Raw genomic sequence first — 16,448 nt, 5'->3', positions numbered from 1 at the left:
TTTCACTTTTGAATATTAATAAGACACATTTGCATATTAAAATAACCACACCCATCCCCACCCTGTAAATGTGAACACAGCCAACAAAAGCTGACCGCCTCATCTTCCCTGTACTTCTCTTGTGAGTTCGGCTCCTACAAGAGTCCTCTGAAGCTGGCCACAGGGCTGCGGGCAGGAGGCCCTCGCTGCCCTTGAGTGGCCGCTGTTGATTAGCCGCACGGTTACGAGTGCTGCTCTGAAAACAGGACCCATCTGGAGCCGGCTGTGGCTGCGCCTAATTAGACCAGAGCCTGATGAATATTCTAGCAGTGCTGAGTGGAAGAAGTAGGAGCTCCAGAAAGGTTGACAGCATACCGCGAGCGAGCTACCGGCAGATTTCCATTCGCTTCAGCCCGCTGCTCTCATCAGCCACACCGAACGGGTTTTGGTCTTCATGCCCAGCCGTGGTTCAGGAAGGAAGGTTAGGCTATGTTCATTTTTCAAAATCGAAGATAGGTCTGTCTTAAATATTCTGATAGTTTTATCGTTTATATGATTTTCGAATCCACCGTTTATATAGATTTAATTTCGCCTTAATTCCTCCTTAGAATTTGCCCTGGGCCGTATTCATTTATCAAAATCATCAATAGAACCTTTTAAAATATCCCATTAGATTGAAAAATGATGAGATAATGGTTAAAAAACCTGCTGCCTATAGTCCTAAGTTATATATAAAGACAGTCTTATTTAAAAATATGTAGCCTATCAGCGTAATTTGGCTCCTATAATCCTATAAAATACACTATATGGTCAAAAGTATGTGGACACCTGAGCATCACACCTATATGAGCTTGTTGGACGTCCCATTCCAAAACCATGGGCATTAATATGGAGTTGCCCCCGAGGCGGCTATAACAGCCTTCACTCTTCTGGGAAACTTTTCGGAAGATTTTGGAGTGTGTCTCTGGGAATATGTGCCCATTCAGTTAATAGAGCTTGGACATCAGACACTGATGTCGAACAAGAGGGTCTGGCTTACAAATTCTAGTTCATCCCAAAGATATTCAGTGGGGTTGAAGTCTAGGCTCTATACAGACCACTGCCACACCAAACTCATCAAACCATGTCTTTATGGAGCTCGCTTTGTGCACAGGTGCTCCGTCATGCTGGAACAGACTTCTGCAAACTGCTGCCACAAAGACAGAAGCATATAATTTTGTAAAATGTCTTTGTGTGCTATAAAATTAACATCATCCTTCATTGGAAATAAGGGGCCTGGAAAACAGCCCTAGCCCATTATCCCTCCTCCACCAAACTTTACTGTTGGCACTGTGCATTCTGGAAGGTCCAGTTCCCCTGGCTTATGCCAAACCCAGATTCATCCCTCAGATAGTGAAACGTGATTCATCACTCCAAAGAACATTTCCACAGCTCTAGAGTCCAATGGTGATGTTTTAAAACCACTGTAGCCGACACTTGGCATTGCGCATAGAGATCTGAAAATGACAATGCTCTTACACTCTTCGATTTCACAGTGGCACTTACAGTTGACCAGGGCAGAAATATCATAAGCTGGCATCCTACGACAGTGCCATATTTAAAGTCCCTGAGCTCTTCAGTACAACTCAGTCTGCTGCCCGTGTTTGTCTATGGAAATTGCATGGCTGTGCACTTGATCGTATCCATCTGTTAGCAGTGGGAGTGGCTGAAACACCTGAACTCAATAAGTAGAAGGGGTGTCAACATAATTTTGGCCATATAGTGAAGCTTTATAATCTATAAACCATATTTTTCCTGCAGCACCTGCTGACAGTCAAGTGTATTTTGCTTGAATATCTTAGAAAGTAACTTTCACCACCGGGCGAAACATAATCATTTACTTTGCACTGCATTATGATGCTGTTGTGTTTGTGTCTGTGCATTCCTTCCATCTTTAATCTATCTGCCAAAGTCTAATACTGGAGGGTTGTTTCTGGTGGGTGGTGTCATTCGCACTGGTGAACATGTACACAGAATTACACAGTAAAATTGTTAATCATCATATCTTTGGTCAATACTGTTTGCATCACAAGGATATTATCATCAAGATGCCCAAACCAATATAGAATATCTGCCTCCAACACTGCTTTCAGATCACACTGGTTTTGGGAACACACTAAGCTGTGAGAAGAAGTGAAGGTTCCTGCATTAGTTGAGGTTCTGAAAGGACCTACTTGATGGCTTTATTCTCTCCCCGACCTCGAACTGATACTGAGTCTGGAGAACCTGCTGAGTCCACTCCCGGCTTATTCCTCTTACCCTACAGAGAAAGAGAGAGAGAGAGAGAGAGAGAGAGAGAGAGAGAGAGAGAGAGAGAGAGAGAGAGAGAGAGACTGGTTGACACGCTGCTTTAGGCCACCTTTCAAAATTTCTGCATAATTAAATGGTTAAGATGTAAACACTGTTGTTCAGAGTGGTTGACCTCTAAAAGCTCCCTCACAGAAAGTTATTACACTCAGTGGTTATGGATACACTGCCTGATATCTTAAGACACTGTTTTATGATAGTTTTAAAAAATATATATATTTTTTACATTCATTCGTGGTGCAGGGATACATGCAGGGTGTTGTGAGGCGCAATAGTCCCCAAAGAAAACAAATTATTTTCCGATTTTCCGCTATTTTCCCATCATCAACATTCCATATACAACTTTGTGTTGTAGTCATCGTGACCCTTGGTTCCTATCACCACCGCTGCACAGAAATCTGAACCATTTTACACCACATCACGCGGAATAACCCTGTTTCAGTGGCAATCCTTGGATTATCTTTTTTAATTTGGGCCCAGAGTTCCAGTTCAGGGGCCAAATGAAGGCTTTCAAATTCTAGGAGCTTCAAGATTATTTCATAATACCTGTAAATATATTTGTATCTATTGGCATTTCTCACATATATGATTACAGTGTGCTTTACATTCAGCAGCAGACAGTGAATATGGTAAAATATCTAATCAAGAGGTTTATATTTTCACTACCACATGCAAACATAAACTTTTAAGAAGTAACAAAATATTCTGGACCTGTTGTGCTGGGTCCAGAGGCTTGGTTCTCCAGATTTTAAACAAAAAAAAAGCATTATGGTGCATTTTCATAATAAAATACAAGGAAACAAGCAACCGCTGTAGAACAGGGCTGGTCAGGGAGATCTACCACCCTTCAGAGCTCAGATCTGGACACACCTGGTTATATTACGCAGTGGCTTCTGACGGCCTTCATTAACAAAATGAGGAGTGAGGTAACGGTTCTAACACACCAGGACCAGGATTATGTACCCATGCTGTAGACCACATGTGTCAAACTCAAGGCCCGCGGCCCAAATGTGGCCCGCCGTGTCGTTTGATGTGGCCCACAAGAGCTTAAAGATCTGGATCTGATTGACTGCAATCTAGTGGCTCAATGCCGTCGCTTCACGGGTAACATAATCGGCATGAATGAATTGTGGGAAATGGAGTTTATGGTCAATGCACGCTTTTAGACTTAATTATTAATTATTCCGCCACTAATTCTAAAGCGTGCGTTGACCTTAAACTACATTTCCCACAATTCATGCCGATTATGTTAAGGCATTAAGCCACTAGATTGCAGTGTGTACTCTTCTATGTGATTTTTTTCAACAAGTGGAATTAAGAAATAGCTATAAATATTGATCCCAAAATGTCCAGGAAAAGAAAAATTGATGCCAGTGGAAGTTTCAAGAGAGATGGGAAGGCGAATACATGTTTGTGCTTCAAGGAGAAAAACCGGTATGTCTTTTGTGCTATGAGGCGCTGGCGGTTGTCAAGGAGGACAATTTACACCGGCACTTTGATACTAAACACGGAGCTAGATATGCCAAAGTTAGCCTTCAAGAAAAGCAAGAAATTGTACAAGAATTAAAAGGCAAACTGCGATCGCAGCAGAATGTGTTCACGAGAGCTACGGCCCAAAACGACGCAGCTGTGAAAGCTTAGCTTTATTGTAGCTGAAGAAACCGTCTGATTCTTTTTCAGAGGGTGCATTTTTGAAGCAGTGTATGCTGAAGGTCTGTGAGCAGGTAAATAAATCCATCCATCCATCCATTTTCTAAGCCGCTTCTCCATCAGGGTCGCGGGGGATGCTGGAGCCTATCCCAGCAGTCTTCGGGTGGAAGGCAGGATACACCCTGGACAGGTCGCCAGTCCATCGCAGGGCAGACAGACAGACACAGACAGTCACTCACACCCAGGGGCAATTCTGCATGTCCAATTGGCCTGACTGCATGTCTTTGGACCGTGGGAGGAAACCGGAGAACCCGGAGGAAACCCACACGGACACGGGGAGAACATGCAAACTCCACACAGAGAGGACCCGGTCGCCCGGCCGGGGAATCGAACCCAGGCCCTCCTCGCTGTGAGGCGACAGCGCTACCCATCACGCCACCGTGCCGCAAGGTAAATAAATAAACCCTGTTTATTACATAGACTACTTTATATGTGTAGCTGTGTATTTAGTGTTTACACAGGTTTGTGTTTTTTGCAGACAAATGTTTACTGTAATCAAACCATCTGTTGTTAAGTGTATGCATGACCTCTGCAAGGAGGTGTGCAGCCATTCGTTTTTTGTAAAATGCCACATCTGTCACACATGTTCTTAGCAGCTCACAGCTGGTGGTTGTTTTGTTATTCTGCCCATTTCAACTGTGACAAAGTTTTGAGTTAGTTAATGTCGTAACTCGTGTTTGATGATATTTTTCTTTATTCACTCGGACAGTTTGATCGTTGATTGATGGAGTAATATTGAGTTTCTTAATCTGACAAATTAACAGGATTTATGTTAACAGAGCAACAAGCAAACATATTTTTACATCTATGCAAATAAAGTTGAATAAGTAATAAATTCAGAGTTATTTAATGTTAAGGAGCACTTACATTTATTCTACATTACATTTAGTTACATTTATACTGTCTTACAGTTACATCTGGCCCTTTGAGGGCAACCATTATGCTGATGTGACACCCCTGCTGTAGACTGATTCAGTTCAGCAACTCTGCCAAACAAGTCATGTAAAAACATTTTCCAGGTATTTCAGTTCGTTCAACACTGTCAAAAATGCGCAACAATGCCTCCACTTCCTCTGAGAGTCAAAGAGAGTCAACCCACCACACCAGCTCCCCTGCAACTCCTACATATGGAGTTAATTTTGTGGCAAAATGTTTGAGAGAAGCTCATGAAGTCCGAGAGACGAATGTTCTGGTTTGAGAGGACAGCGGCGCTCTGAGTGCGCAGCTAATGAACTTGACCGCACTTGGCAGCACGAAGGGTGGCAGGTAAACGCAGACAAGTAGACATTGTCAACTACATTCAAGGAAACCTTTCTAATGTCAGCTTAGTTAATTAATGTTAAGCTATTTATTTGTTAGTTAGGTAACATTAAGCCTCTGGAAACAAATGGTCTAGCTACCAATGTTAGATTAATATGTCATTACTGATAAATCAATTCTACTATTTGATACTAGAAAGCTATAAACCATCTAGCACTAGAATGACGCTACAAAATAATAAAGCTACGAAAATTTTCGTAAGAGAAACCAGCCACCATGTAGCCCGCTCCGCAAATGTCTATTGTCTTGGTAATGGTGAGGAATGCGTTGGAAGTACCAAACCGCCCCCCCCCACACTCACAGAAAGCTCCTGCAGCTCCCAAAGCACCTAACGTGACACAACTTGAAGGTGAACTTGAAGTTACAACCTGAGTGTATATGTTACCGATCCGACAGCGCGACAGAAAATTTGTAGAATCGTGTTTCAAAAGTGGCGATTGCTCTAAGACTGTAAGGCTTCCCCTAAAATGTCAAACATGAAATGGTCAAATATGTAGTTGTGTTAACATTTCATTGACTACAAATGCGTCAGAAGCTGGGTGTCTATTCACATCAGTGGGACTGCATGGGACGGTTTTTTTCATTGCCTTTGAAACTCGCCGGTCATTGGATAAATGCCACGATTTTGTCCCGCCCCCGGACGCTTTGAATGGAGCTGTGGGCGGGTCTGGACGCGGAGCTTCTGCAAGATGATTGGAGGATCAGTTGAAAGGCTGAATGCCGTTTTGACTGACAGCTATTTTGAGCTATTAACATTGAAAGACAAACTGCAGCCAGTTTCTTGTGTAAATAAAACACACTCAGAGTCTTTCCTCGTTTCAGTTTAACATCATTTCAACATTCCCTTGTTGGAGTTTAATTTCGTTTCGTTAGTTCGTTCAGTCAGTCGTTCACACTGTTGGCTCAGTGTGCAGCTAGCAAGGTACACACGATGGCAGACAATGCTGATACTGTCCACCTGATTTTGGCAAATTTAGTAGTTAGTTCTGTAAAACTGTATCCAAAAACGGTATTTATAATGATATATATATATATATATATATATATATATATATATCAAATATACTGATGATAATGATATGGAGATATTACCCTAACAACAACAATCACCAATCAGTATATTATATATTTCTATATTTACAGACAGGGAGAGAAAGACAGATGTTACTAATAGGCTTTCTGGATGCACCACAGAGCTGCTGCCTCAGTGCTTCTCTGTGAATTAACGTAATAAATGTTGACTTATGGTCCTGCTAAAAGAAGGAGAGGTGATGGTCTGGTTGGTTAGTGTAGTGGGTAACACCTGTGTCTTCTACGCTGTAGACTGGGGTTCAATCCCCCGCCTGGGTAAACACTAAACACCCTACACTATACCAATAAGAGTCCTTTGGCAAGACTCCTAACACCACCTTCGCCTACCTGTGTAAAACAATCAAATTGACCAATCGGCATAAAGCTGCTTAAGAAAAGATGCCATGATTGGTGCGCTGACAGCACTCATTGGCTGGAGCTTTGACACAAATGTTCAGACATTTTACAGCGAGCAGATGTGAAAGTCGAGCGTGCGGCCGTGGAGCTGAGAGCAGAAATGATTTGTGTGCACGTTCGCGCTTTGAAAGTGAAGAGCAGGACTGAGCAAGTTGTCCAGTTTTGAGTGAAAACCAGTGTTTTGTTGAGCAAATCCTGCCGCATTTGACAAGCGCATTAGCTGTGCAGACACTCAAAGCACCGCTGTCCTCTCAAACCAGAACATTCCTCTCTCAAACATCAGGATCTTCTCTGAAACATGCTGGCACAAAATCACCTCCATATCTACAGGTCCACTGCGGCGAGAATCCTGACCAGCTGTGTCACGGTCTTGTATGGCAGCGCCACCACTGCTGAACACAAGGCCTTGCAGAGGGCCTTGTTCCACCAATACAACAAGAGATGTCAGAGTAAAGCCATCATCATCTCCTCTGACCCCACACACTCCAGCCATTCCCTGACCCAACCTCTGCCATCTGGAAAGAGGTACCAGAACATCCAAGCCAGAACCACCTGGACCAAGAACAGGTTTTACCTGCAAGCTGTTAAACTGGTCACACCAGCAACACCAACCAGAACATAAACACACACTAGGGACTGTTACTAATCTAACCCAACTTTACTTGGGTCATATTAAAGGCATACATTTCAAAATAAGCATATATTTCCAAAAAGGAAACATAATAAATGTAACTTTGTGAAGATAAAGTAACAGTAAGTGTCTTTGTATACATGCAGGTCAATGTGGATTCACAAAACAGCGCTCTCTGTTTTTTATTTGCACTTCAGATACTGACCTGACTATCTGGGGGATTGAGCTTTGTATGTTTTGCAGCCTGAGCGTGAATATGGCTCAAATATTCTTTCCGTTTCACTCCATATAGAGTTCAGCTCAAACAGAGACAGAGTGAGCACTGAAAAGAAAACACAATGGTGAGAACGACAAACAGTGTCTCTGCTGCGCTCGGCAAACCAGACGAACAAATAGCAACACGACGAAAGGTCAAATACAGTATGTAAACACACACACCGGGAGAACAGGACTGCCTCAAAGGGTCTTCAGTTTTGGAAAACACACTTTTGGAAATGTCAGCTGATCCCTTACATAATAGAGGCTTAATCCTGAGCGTACAACTCTTAACAGATTTACCACAGCTGCTATTCTACCGGCCATCGCAACTTCATGCACATTGTACCTCCGCCAGTAATGACCAAAAAGCGTATGGGGTGAGGGGGGTGAGGGGGGTGAGGGGGTGGGGGGCCGACACAATTATATAAAGGCTAACAATATCATATCCTGTTTGTCTAAGCCGAACTGCACCACCCCCACCTCCGTCTCCAGGTTGGCTGTGGCGTCTGAAAGCTTTCTGGAAGGTGGAGGATTCATTAGAAAGTGCTCAGAAAGCTATCAGCTGCCAGGAACAGCGTAAAAGATGATAAATGATTCGAACAGGGAAGAGAAACGAGCAGAGTTCTGGCTCTGATCCAGCAGCAGCCAGTTGGCTTCCAGCATCTAAATGTGTCTCCTGCCAACGCGCAATCACTCCACTGCAATGATCTGTCTATCAGAGAGACGCAGACAGCACACACGCAGGTAGAAACAACAGGCAGGAGATTCACACAGATTTACTGTGAAATCACTCAGCATGAATGTCTTAACGTACGTTCACTGTCTTCTTATATTCACTGGCCACTTTATTAGAAACAACTAACTTGTAGCTCCACTCACTGGCCACTTTATTAGAAACACCCACCTTGTGCTTCTACTGGCCACTTTATTAGAAACACCCGCTTTGTAGTTCCACTCACTAGCCACTTTATTAGAAACACCTAACTTGTGCTTCTACTGGCCACTTTATTAGAAACACCCACTTTGTACTTCCACTAACTGGTCACTTTATTAGAAACACCCACCTTGTACTTCTACTGGCCACTTTATTAGAAACACCCGCTTTGTAGTTCCACTAACTGGCCACTTTATTAGAAACACCCGCTTTGTAGTTCCACTAACTGGCCACTTTATTAGAAACACCCACCTTGTGCTTCTACTGGCCACTTTATTAGAAACACCCGCTTTGTAGTTCCACTCACTAGCCACTTTATTAGAAACACCTAACTTGTGCTTCTACTGGCCACTTTATTAGAAACACCCACCTTGTGCTTCTACTGGCCACTTTATTAGAAACACCCGCTTTGTAGTTCCACTCACTAGCCACTTTATTAGAAACACCTAACTTGTGCTTCTACTGGCCACTTTATTAGAAACACCCGCTTTGTAGTTCCACCAACTGGCCACTTTATTAGAAACACCCACCTTGTGCTTCTACTGGCCACTTTATTAGAAACACCCGCTTTGTAGTTCCACTAACTGGCCACTTTATTAGAAACACCCACCTTGTGCTTCTACTGGCCACTTTATTAGAAACACCCGCTTTGTAGTTCCACTCACTAGCCACTTTATTAGAAACACCTAACTTGTGCTTCTACTGGCCACTTTATTAGAAACACCCACCTTGTGCTTCTTCTCAATGGCCACATTATTAGGAATACCCACCTTGAGCTTCTAATCAATTGGTACTTACAATTGGTATTAGAGACACCTACATTGTACTTCTACTCACAGGCCACTTAAGTAGAAACACTCACCTTGTAGTTCCACTAGGTGGCCACTACATTAGAAACACCTCCCTTGTGCTTTTGCTCAATGGCCACTTTAACAGCTTTCTTGTATTTCCACTATTTTATTAGAAACACCTACTATGTACTTCCAATCACTGGCCACTTTACTTGCAACACCTCCCTTGCACTTCTTTTCACTGGTCACTTAATTAGAAACACCCACTTTGTGCTTCTACTGACCACTTTATTAGAAACACGCACCTTGTAGTTCCACTAACTGGCCACTATATTAGAAACACCCACAGCGTACTTCCACTAACTGGCCACTGTATTAGAAACACCCACCTTTTACTTCTACTAACTGGCCACTTTATTAGAAACACCCACCTTGTACTTCTACTAACTGGCCACTTTATTAGAAACACCCACCCTGGACTTCTACTAACTGACCACTTTATTAGAAACACCCACCTTGTACTTCTACTAACTGGCCACTTTATTAGAAACACGCACCTTGTAGTTCCACTAACTGGCCACTATATTAGAAACACCCACAGCGTACTTCCACTAACTGGCCACTGTATTAGAAACACCCACCTTGTACTTGTAAATCAGGGTTTCTTTTATTTAATATTTCATATATGGCACAGGACTACATTCAGATAAACAGGGTCATTCATGTTATGAACTTCTGGCACTGAAGGGATTTTATTCTCATTCAGTCTCAAAATGTTGTGCACCATTTTGCTACGGTTTCTGGGTTGAACGACATAATTCATCACAATGGTGCAAAACAGTGTGCAGTGGGCTTTGAGGTGTGTTTTCTGTTGTTTGATGGGCGTGTCAGACTGTCGGCAGCACTCTTTGTATAAACCCCATTATATTAAATAGGAAGTGCCCCAATAGATTCTAATGAAGTCCTCTACAAATATGGCCACTGCAGCTTGGTGTACGCAACTACTGAGGACATTAGAAGACATATTAATCATATTTTATTGTGAAGATTTTTAGCTGTCAAATGTCTGAACCAATCAAACACCTTGTTAGGGAGGAGTTTAAAGTAGGTGAGCCAGTCAACACAACACAGACAACAAACCTGTCATTAGTTCAGGAATGTTAGCATGGCTGGAAAGTCCCGACAGTTAATTCCAATGAAGCATATAGATGTGAGTCACGGGTGACATTACATCACTATTAGTTAATGATTGATTTTCACCACACACTCACCGGCCACTTTATTAGTTCAGTTCAGTTGCTTGTTAACACAAATAGCTAATCAGCCAATCACACGGCTGCAGCTCACTGCATTTAGGCCTGTAGAGGTGGTCAAGACGACTTGCTGAAGTGCAGACCGAGCATCAGAACGGGGAAGAAAGGGGATTTAAGGGACTTTGAACGTGGCGTGGTTGTTGGTGCCAGACGGGCTGGTCTGAGTATTTCAGAAACTGCTGATCTGCTGGGATTTTCACGCACAACCATCTCTAGGGTTTACAGAGAACGGTCAGAAAAAGAGGAAATATCCAGTGAGCGGTCAGTTGTGTGGATGAAAATGCCTTGTTGATGTGAGAGGTCAGAGGAGAACGGGCAGACTGGTTCCAGATGATAGAAAGGCAACAGGAACTCAAATAACCAACCAGAATCTCTGAGGAACGTTTCCAACACCTTGTTGAAAGTGTGGCATGAAGAATTAAGACAGTTCTGAAGGTGAAAGGGGGTCCAGCCTTTTACTAGCAAGTAAAAACTTACTGGCCGGTGAGTGTAGCTTGTTTTTATTGTTTTATTGATTGTACTCCAAATGTTAACACAGCAATCTGGGGAATTTAAAGGCGTCTAAAGTACAAACTCTCAGAAAGAAACAGACTACATCACCCAGACTCCTTCGGGAGGTCAGGTGACTTCTCAACCTCCTTCTGGCTCGGACTCCGATAAAGTCACCTGTGTACGATTGTCACATGTTGTGTTTAGGTGGCTTATAATCCCGGGCTTTAGACCCAGTCTCTGTGAGGTACTGCTTCCCAGAGAACCTACTGAGCGGTTTCTTCTGAATGTGCTTGATGCTTTTGACCTTTTGTCTGTTTACTCACTCTCCAATTTTTGCTTATCCCTTTTGTACCTTTGCCCTGGACTGTTGCTCTGTGTGTTTGGACCATTTTGACTACGTTTTCAGCCTTGCCCTATTGTTAAGTTCGTCTTTTGTTATGATCCCTATCGTGATCCTGCTTTGCCTTCTGGTTCTGACCCACGCCTGTTATTCGACTACGTTTACCTTCCATGAAAATGAATCCAATACTTTTGGTTTTATCACACGTCTGGTATCTGTGGATTCATTACAGAGATGAATTATTAATTAATTAAGAGACCCTTATTAGTCCCACAACTGGGAAATTTCACCTCCGCATTTAACCCATCTGTGAAGTGAAACACCACATACACACTAGTGAATACACACACACTAGGGGGCAGTGAGCACACTTGCCCGGAGCGGTGGGCAGCCCTATCCACAGCGCCGGGGAGCAGTTGGGGGTTAGGTGTCTTGCTCAAGGACACCTCAGTCATGTGCTGTCGGCTCTGGGGATCAAACCAGCGACCTTCTGGTCATGAGGCTGCTTCCCTAACCTCCAACCCACAACTGCCCCAATCCATCACCAAAACTTTTAACAAGTTCACATCTGAGCCATAATTGTGTTCACAAGATATCTCTGGCAACACTGTGACAAAATACAATAACAGGAGGAAAGAAAGAAGCACATTAGTTGGGGCCACAAGCAGCTGCTTATGCTGCTAATAGGATGGAAACATGCAGCTGGAGTGTTCTAGCTATACTAACAATACCAATAATATAGCCAGAACCAATCAGTCAACCTTTATTTTGACTCTTACACTCTTAAAAAAGATGGTTCTAAAAGGGTTCTTTAGTAAAAGGAATAGTGACCAAGATTCTCCCAGAATTTAGATTTTGAGACATTCATGGGGTCCAAAAGGTTAATTAGGGGGTCCCAGACCCTTCAGAACCCCCTCTATTTTGCACCTTGTATTCAGGGGATCTTAACTTAATGTGTAATAGTTATCCATCCATCCATCCATCCATTTTCTAAGCCGCTTCTCCGTCAGGGTCGCGGGGGGATGCTGGAGCCTATCCCAGCAGTCTTCGGGCGGAAGGCAGGATACACCCTGGACAGGTCGCCAGTCCATCGCAGTGTAATAGTTATATATTTTTTTATTTCCATTAAATGTTAATGCTCAGTAAGCAGCATAGGTGCAGCATTCCTTAATGTCCACAATAGATTATTTTTTGGGGAGTTATTGCACTTTTATGTGCATGAAGATCAGTTTGTTTACAAGCAGACATTGAGGACACACAGACGAATCACCTTAGGCAAAGAACAAAAGACAATGTGGCATCTATCTATATTTATATCTGCGCTTAGTTATTTGTAATGTTCAAACTCTTGTTTGAATTTTCCTGTTCCACCTTAAATTGTGCCTTTACTTAATAGCAATAAGGTGGAACAGAAAAATTCAAACAAGATGCTGGCGAATGAGAAGCTGAGTTTAGCTTCATGACTTTTACATAACATACATGAAAACAAGTTTTTCGTTGCAGATCAGAAAACCAGCTGGAGTGATTATAAACACAAATAGACTTTAAATGATTAATTTTCATCTTAAATATTTCTCTTTGCCATTTCGTTAGCTACTAGCTAGGTGAGACTCTGCGTTGCTATGGTGACCAGCAGTCTGCACCCTGATCTTCAGGGTTCTGAAGGGTTCTACACTAACTCCAGCGTTTAAGATCATCTATTGTTAAAACTGTGTTAAAATGATCAGCAGAGCTTTATTTTACTGTAAAGGAGGATTATTTTATTTTTACCTACTGATCTAATTCTGCTGTGGGGCAACAACAGGGCAGGAAAACAGCTGCATGTTGTCAACCTCAGCCTTGTGCAAGGGCCGTGTCTCGATTGGCTCCTCCCACTCCACGTGTGTTTGTTTTGGTTTTGTTACTCCGCCCTTGATTGTGTTCACCTGTCCCTCATTGTCCCGTGTATTTAAGCCCTGGGTCTGCCAGTCTTTGTATGAATGTGTTGGTCTATGTTTGTTTGCTTGAGTCTGTTTATGGTTTGTCACGTCTGAATCCCGATCTGTCCGTATCGGGTCTTTGTCTCTGGACCGTCTTGACTATGACCCTGGATTTGCCCATAATAAATCTCGCTTATCTCAGCGTGTGCGTCCGCCTCCTCGCTCCCCCTTACAGACCGCTTCTGGTTATAAGGGTCTCCAGTAATGAAAAACAACAATCTCAACAATCATAAAATATCATCATGTGTTAGAAAAGCAGGTTAAAAGACAAAAACTCGCCTTTTTGTTTTGTCATTAAAGGGTTCATTTAGAAAGTGAACCCTAAATCCACCACTTTATGCATTTTGCATTAAAAGAAACTGCATGTGTGATCCTGAGGGAACATGAAATGTGTGCTGTGTTCATCACAGATGACTGTGAATAAAGGCATATTTTCATATTAATGCAAATGAGAAGATGCACGCGCTCAGTCCAGAGCTTCCAGCGAGAGAAGCTGGACTGGATTTGTGACGGCGTGCAGCTCACGATCAGCGCATCTTATCTATGATTAAACACTATCATAAAATCTTCAGCAGTCTGAGAGGAATCGCAGAAGGCAGAGAGGAGTGAGGAGGGCAAAAAAAAAAAAAAAACGGCATGATGCACAGCAGGGGAGCGAGAGAGCGCAGAGGAGTCTGGGAAAAAGAGGGAGGAAAAATTTGGAGAAGCGAGTGTGGGAGGGAAAGAGACGAGAGAACGACAGGCTGAGTGGGTTTCAAACAGAATTTACAAATTATACAAGAACAGCCGGAGAGAGGGTGGAGAAATGAGAGAGAGGGAGAAGATGGAGAATGGAGAGAAGCACAGAGAAGAAACAGAGAGGGTGGAAGAAGTGAGAGAGAGAAGGAAAGAGGATGGAGAGAGAAAAGGGGAAAAAAGAGAGAATTTTAAATAAAGAGAGAGAGGACAAAGCTAGGAAGAGAAAGAGAGAAAGAGGAAAAAGTAAAAGAGGAAAAGGAAGGGAAAAAAAGAAGAGAAATAGAGAGAGAGACACTGAGAAAAGAGCAAAAGAGGAAAAGAAGAGGCAAAGAGAAGCACAACAGAAAGAGAAAGTGACAGAGAGAGAAAGACAGACAGAGAAAGAGAGAGAGAGAGAGAGAAAGAGAGAGAGAAAGAGAGAGAGAGAGAGAGATGGAGAAAGGGAAAAAGAGAGAAAACTGGGGAGAGGGAGAGAGAGAGAGAGAGAGAGAGAGAGAGAGAGAGAGAGAGGGAGAGAAAAAAAAAGAGAAGGATGGGGAAAGACAAGAGAGAGAGAGAGAGAGAGAGAGAGAGAGAGAGAGAGAGAGAGAGAGAGAGAGAGAGGCACAGATGCTGTCTCTGGTGGGGGTAGTGAAACCATGCCGTCCCCAAATGGGTCAGGTTCTGTCCTATTCCCGTCGTTCAAGCATTAAGGAGGCTCCAAACGATCCCCATCACCTCCTCCACTCCTCTTTCGCAATCCCTTCATCCTTTCCTCATCTCTCCTCCTTTTCCATTGTTCCTATTCAGTAGAACTGAGTTGCCAGTTTATTTGATATTAAATAAGACAACAAACACCTACGTCTGACACTGAGTGTGTTTACATAATCCGAAAACTGCAGAAGATCAGATTGTGTCAGTAATCGGATCAATGTGTTCACGTGATCTTGGGTAATCAGATCATGGGGAAACTCCAGGTCTACATGAGTCAGACAGTGATCAGATTTCTGCTTTACAACCAGCCAATAAACTCACAGAAGATGTGACAAACAGTAAAAACATTGCACCACTTTACCTGAAAGTATGAACACACATCCTCTAAAGATGAGGAATATTGAAATCCTTCATTTCAGCGAGAATGCATTTGGTTTTACTGTCGCCCCAAATGAGTTTCGCTGTGTCTCACGGTGACACGGCTCGCTTATTTCCAGCACCGCAGTTTCACACATGCGCACACTGAAAAATCAAGAGTTCACATGCACTGGGAAATGTGACTATTAAGCTAAACTCCAGCTCTCTATCAGGTTTCTTTATTAGATTTCTAGATAAGAAATTCGATTATGATCGGATTATTGGGTGCATGTAAACGCAATCACCGTCACCTGTGCTAAACTCCCCCCACAGGTGCCACAGTGGAGCATCTGCACCCCTATTTTTATCAGAGAGGGAGTAAAAGTGGAGGTTTTGCTCCCCCAAATCTTTATTCAAACCAGAGATCTGCACAGAGACTGCACTTTTAGTCCTGCTCCCGCTCGCTTCCGAAGAAAATCTGCACTGGTTGTCCCGCTCCCACCTCCAACCTAGCTTTATACTGCAAGGATGCGCTAGCTGAAAATGACAGTTTTCCTGACATTTATACTTTTCTCATACACAAACCCTCTCCCTATTCTGGAGAGGCTCTCAAAGCATTTGGAAGCACAAAAGCCCACCGGCTCTTCACTTCAGGGTGGGTGAAGGAGCCCATGGTGCTGTATACAGAGGAGAAAAAGCTCTTATCATAGGAGGGTAACGACATGACCTAATTAGCACAGATGTGAACAATTCCAGCCTTTAGAGAACTTTAGCTGATGTTAACAGCTGAGAGATAAACAGCCGTCCCCCTAACGGAGCTGCAGACCGCCTGTATAACTTTACTCTCTTTCTGGAGATTTGAATGGAGGAACATAGACGTTAAATCTCAGACTGAATGCTGTGGGTTAGAAAACTACACCGTGTTTCAACAGACGTGATCTGGTAAGTTTGCTGCTGGTGAGTTCAGCTGCACCTGTACTGCATACTTGTGGTTTCCCTGGATAAAATACCTGATATTATTAGCTAATCAGTCCCTTCTTGAGCTGAACAGCAGAGAGAAACACTAAACTCCACAGCGC

General features: G+C 43.1%; 1 protein-coding gene across 2 annotated transcripts in view; it reads right to left on the bottom strand.

Annotated features, from left to right (window-relative positions):
* syt7b (synaptotagmin VIIb) overlaps nt 1-16,448 on the bottom strand; it is a 244,396-nt gene that overhangs the window by 96,872 nt on the left and 131,076 nt on the right. For both annotated transcript variants that reach the window (XM_037545312.1, XM_037545313.1), the window contains exon 3: nt 2,193-2,278. In XM_037545312.1, the coding sequence (XP_037401209.1) occupies nt 2,193-2,278 (86 nt within the window). The remainder of the gene's footprint in view (nt 1-2,192; nt 2,279-16,448) is intronic.

Source organism: Pygocentrus nattereri, chromosome 15 (genome assembly GCF_015220715.1).
Source record: "Pygocentrus nattereri isolate fPygNat1 chromosome 15, fPygNat1.pri, whole genome shotgun sequence".
Taxonomy (NCBI): Eukaryota; Metazoa; Chordata; class Actinopteri; order Characiformes; family Serrasalmidae; genus Pygocentrus; species Pygocentrus nattereri.
Note: the sequence above shows the minus strand (reverse complement) of the source record. Positions and strands in the feature narration are given on the sequence as shown.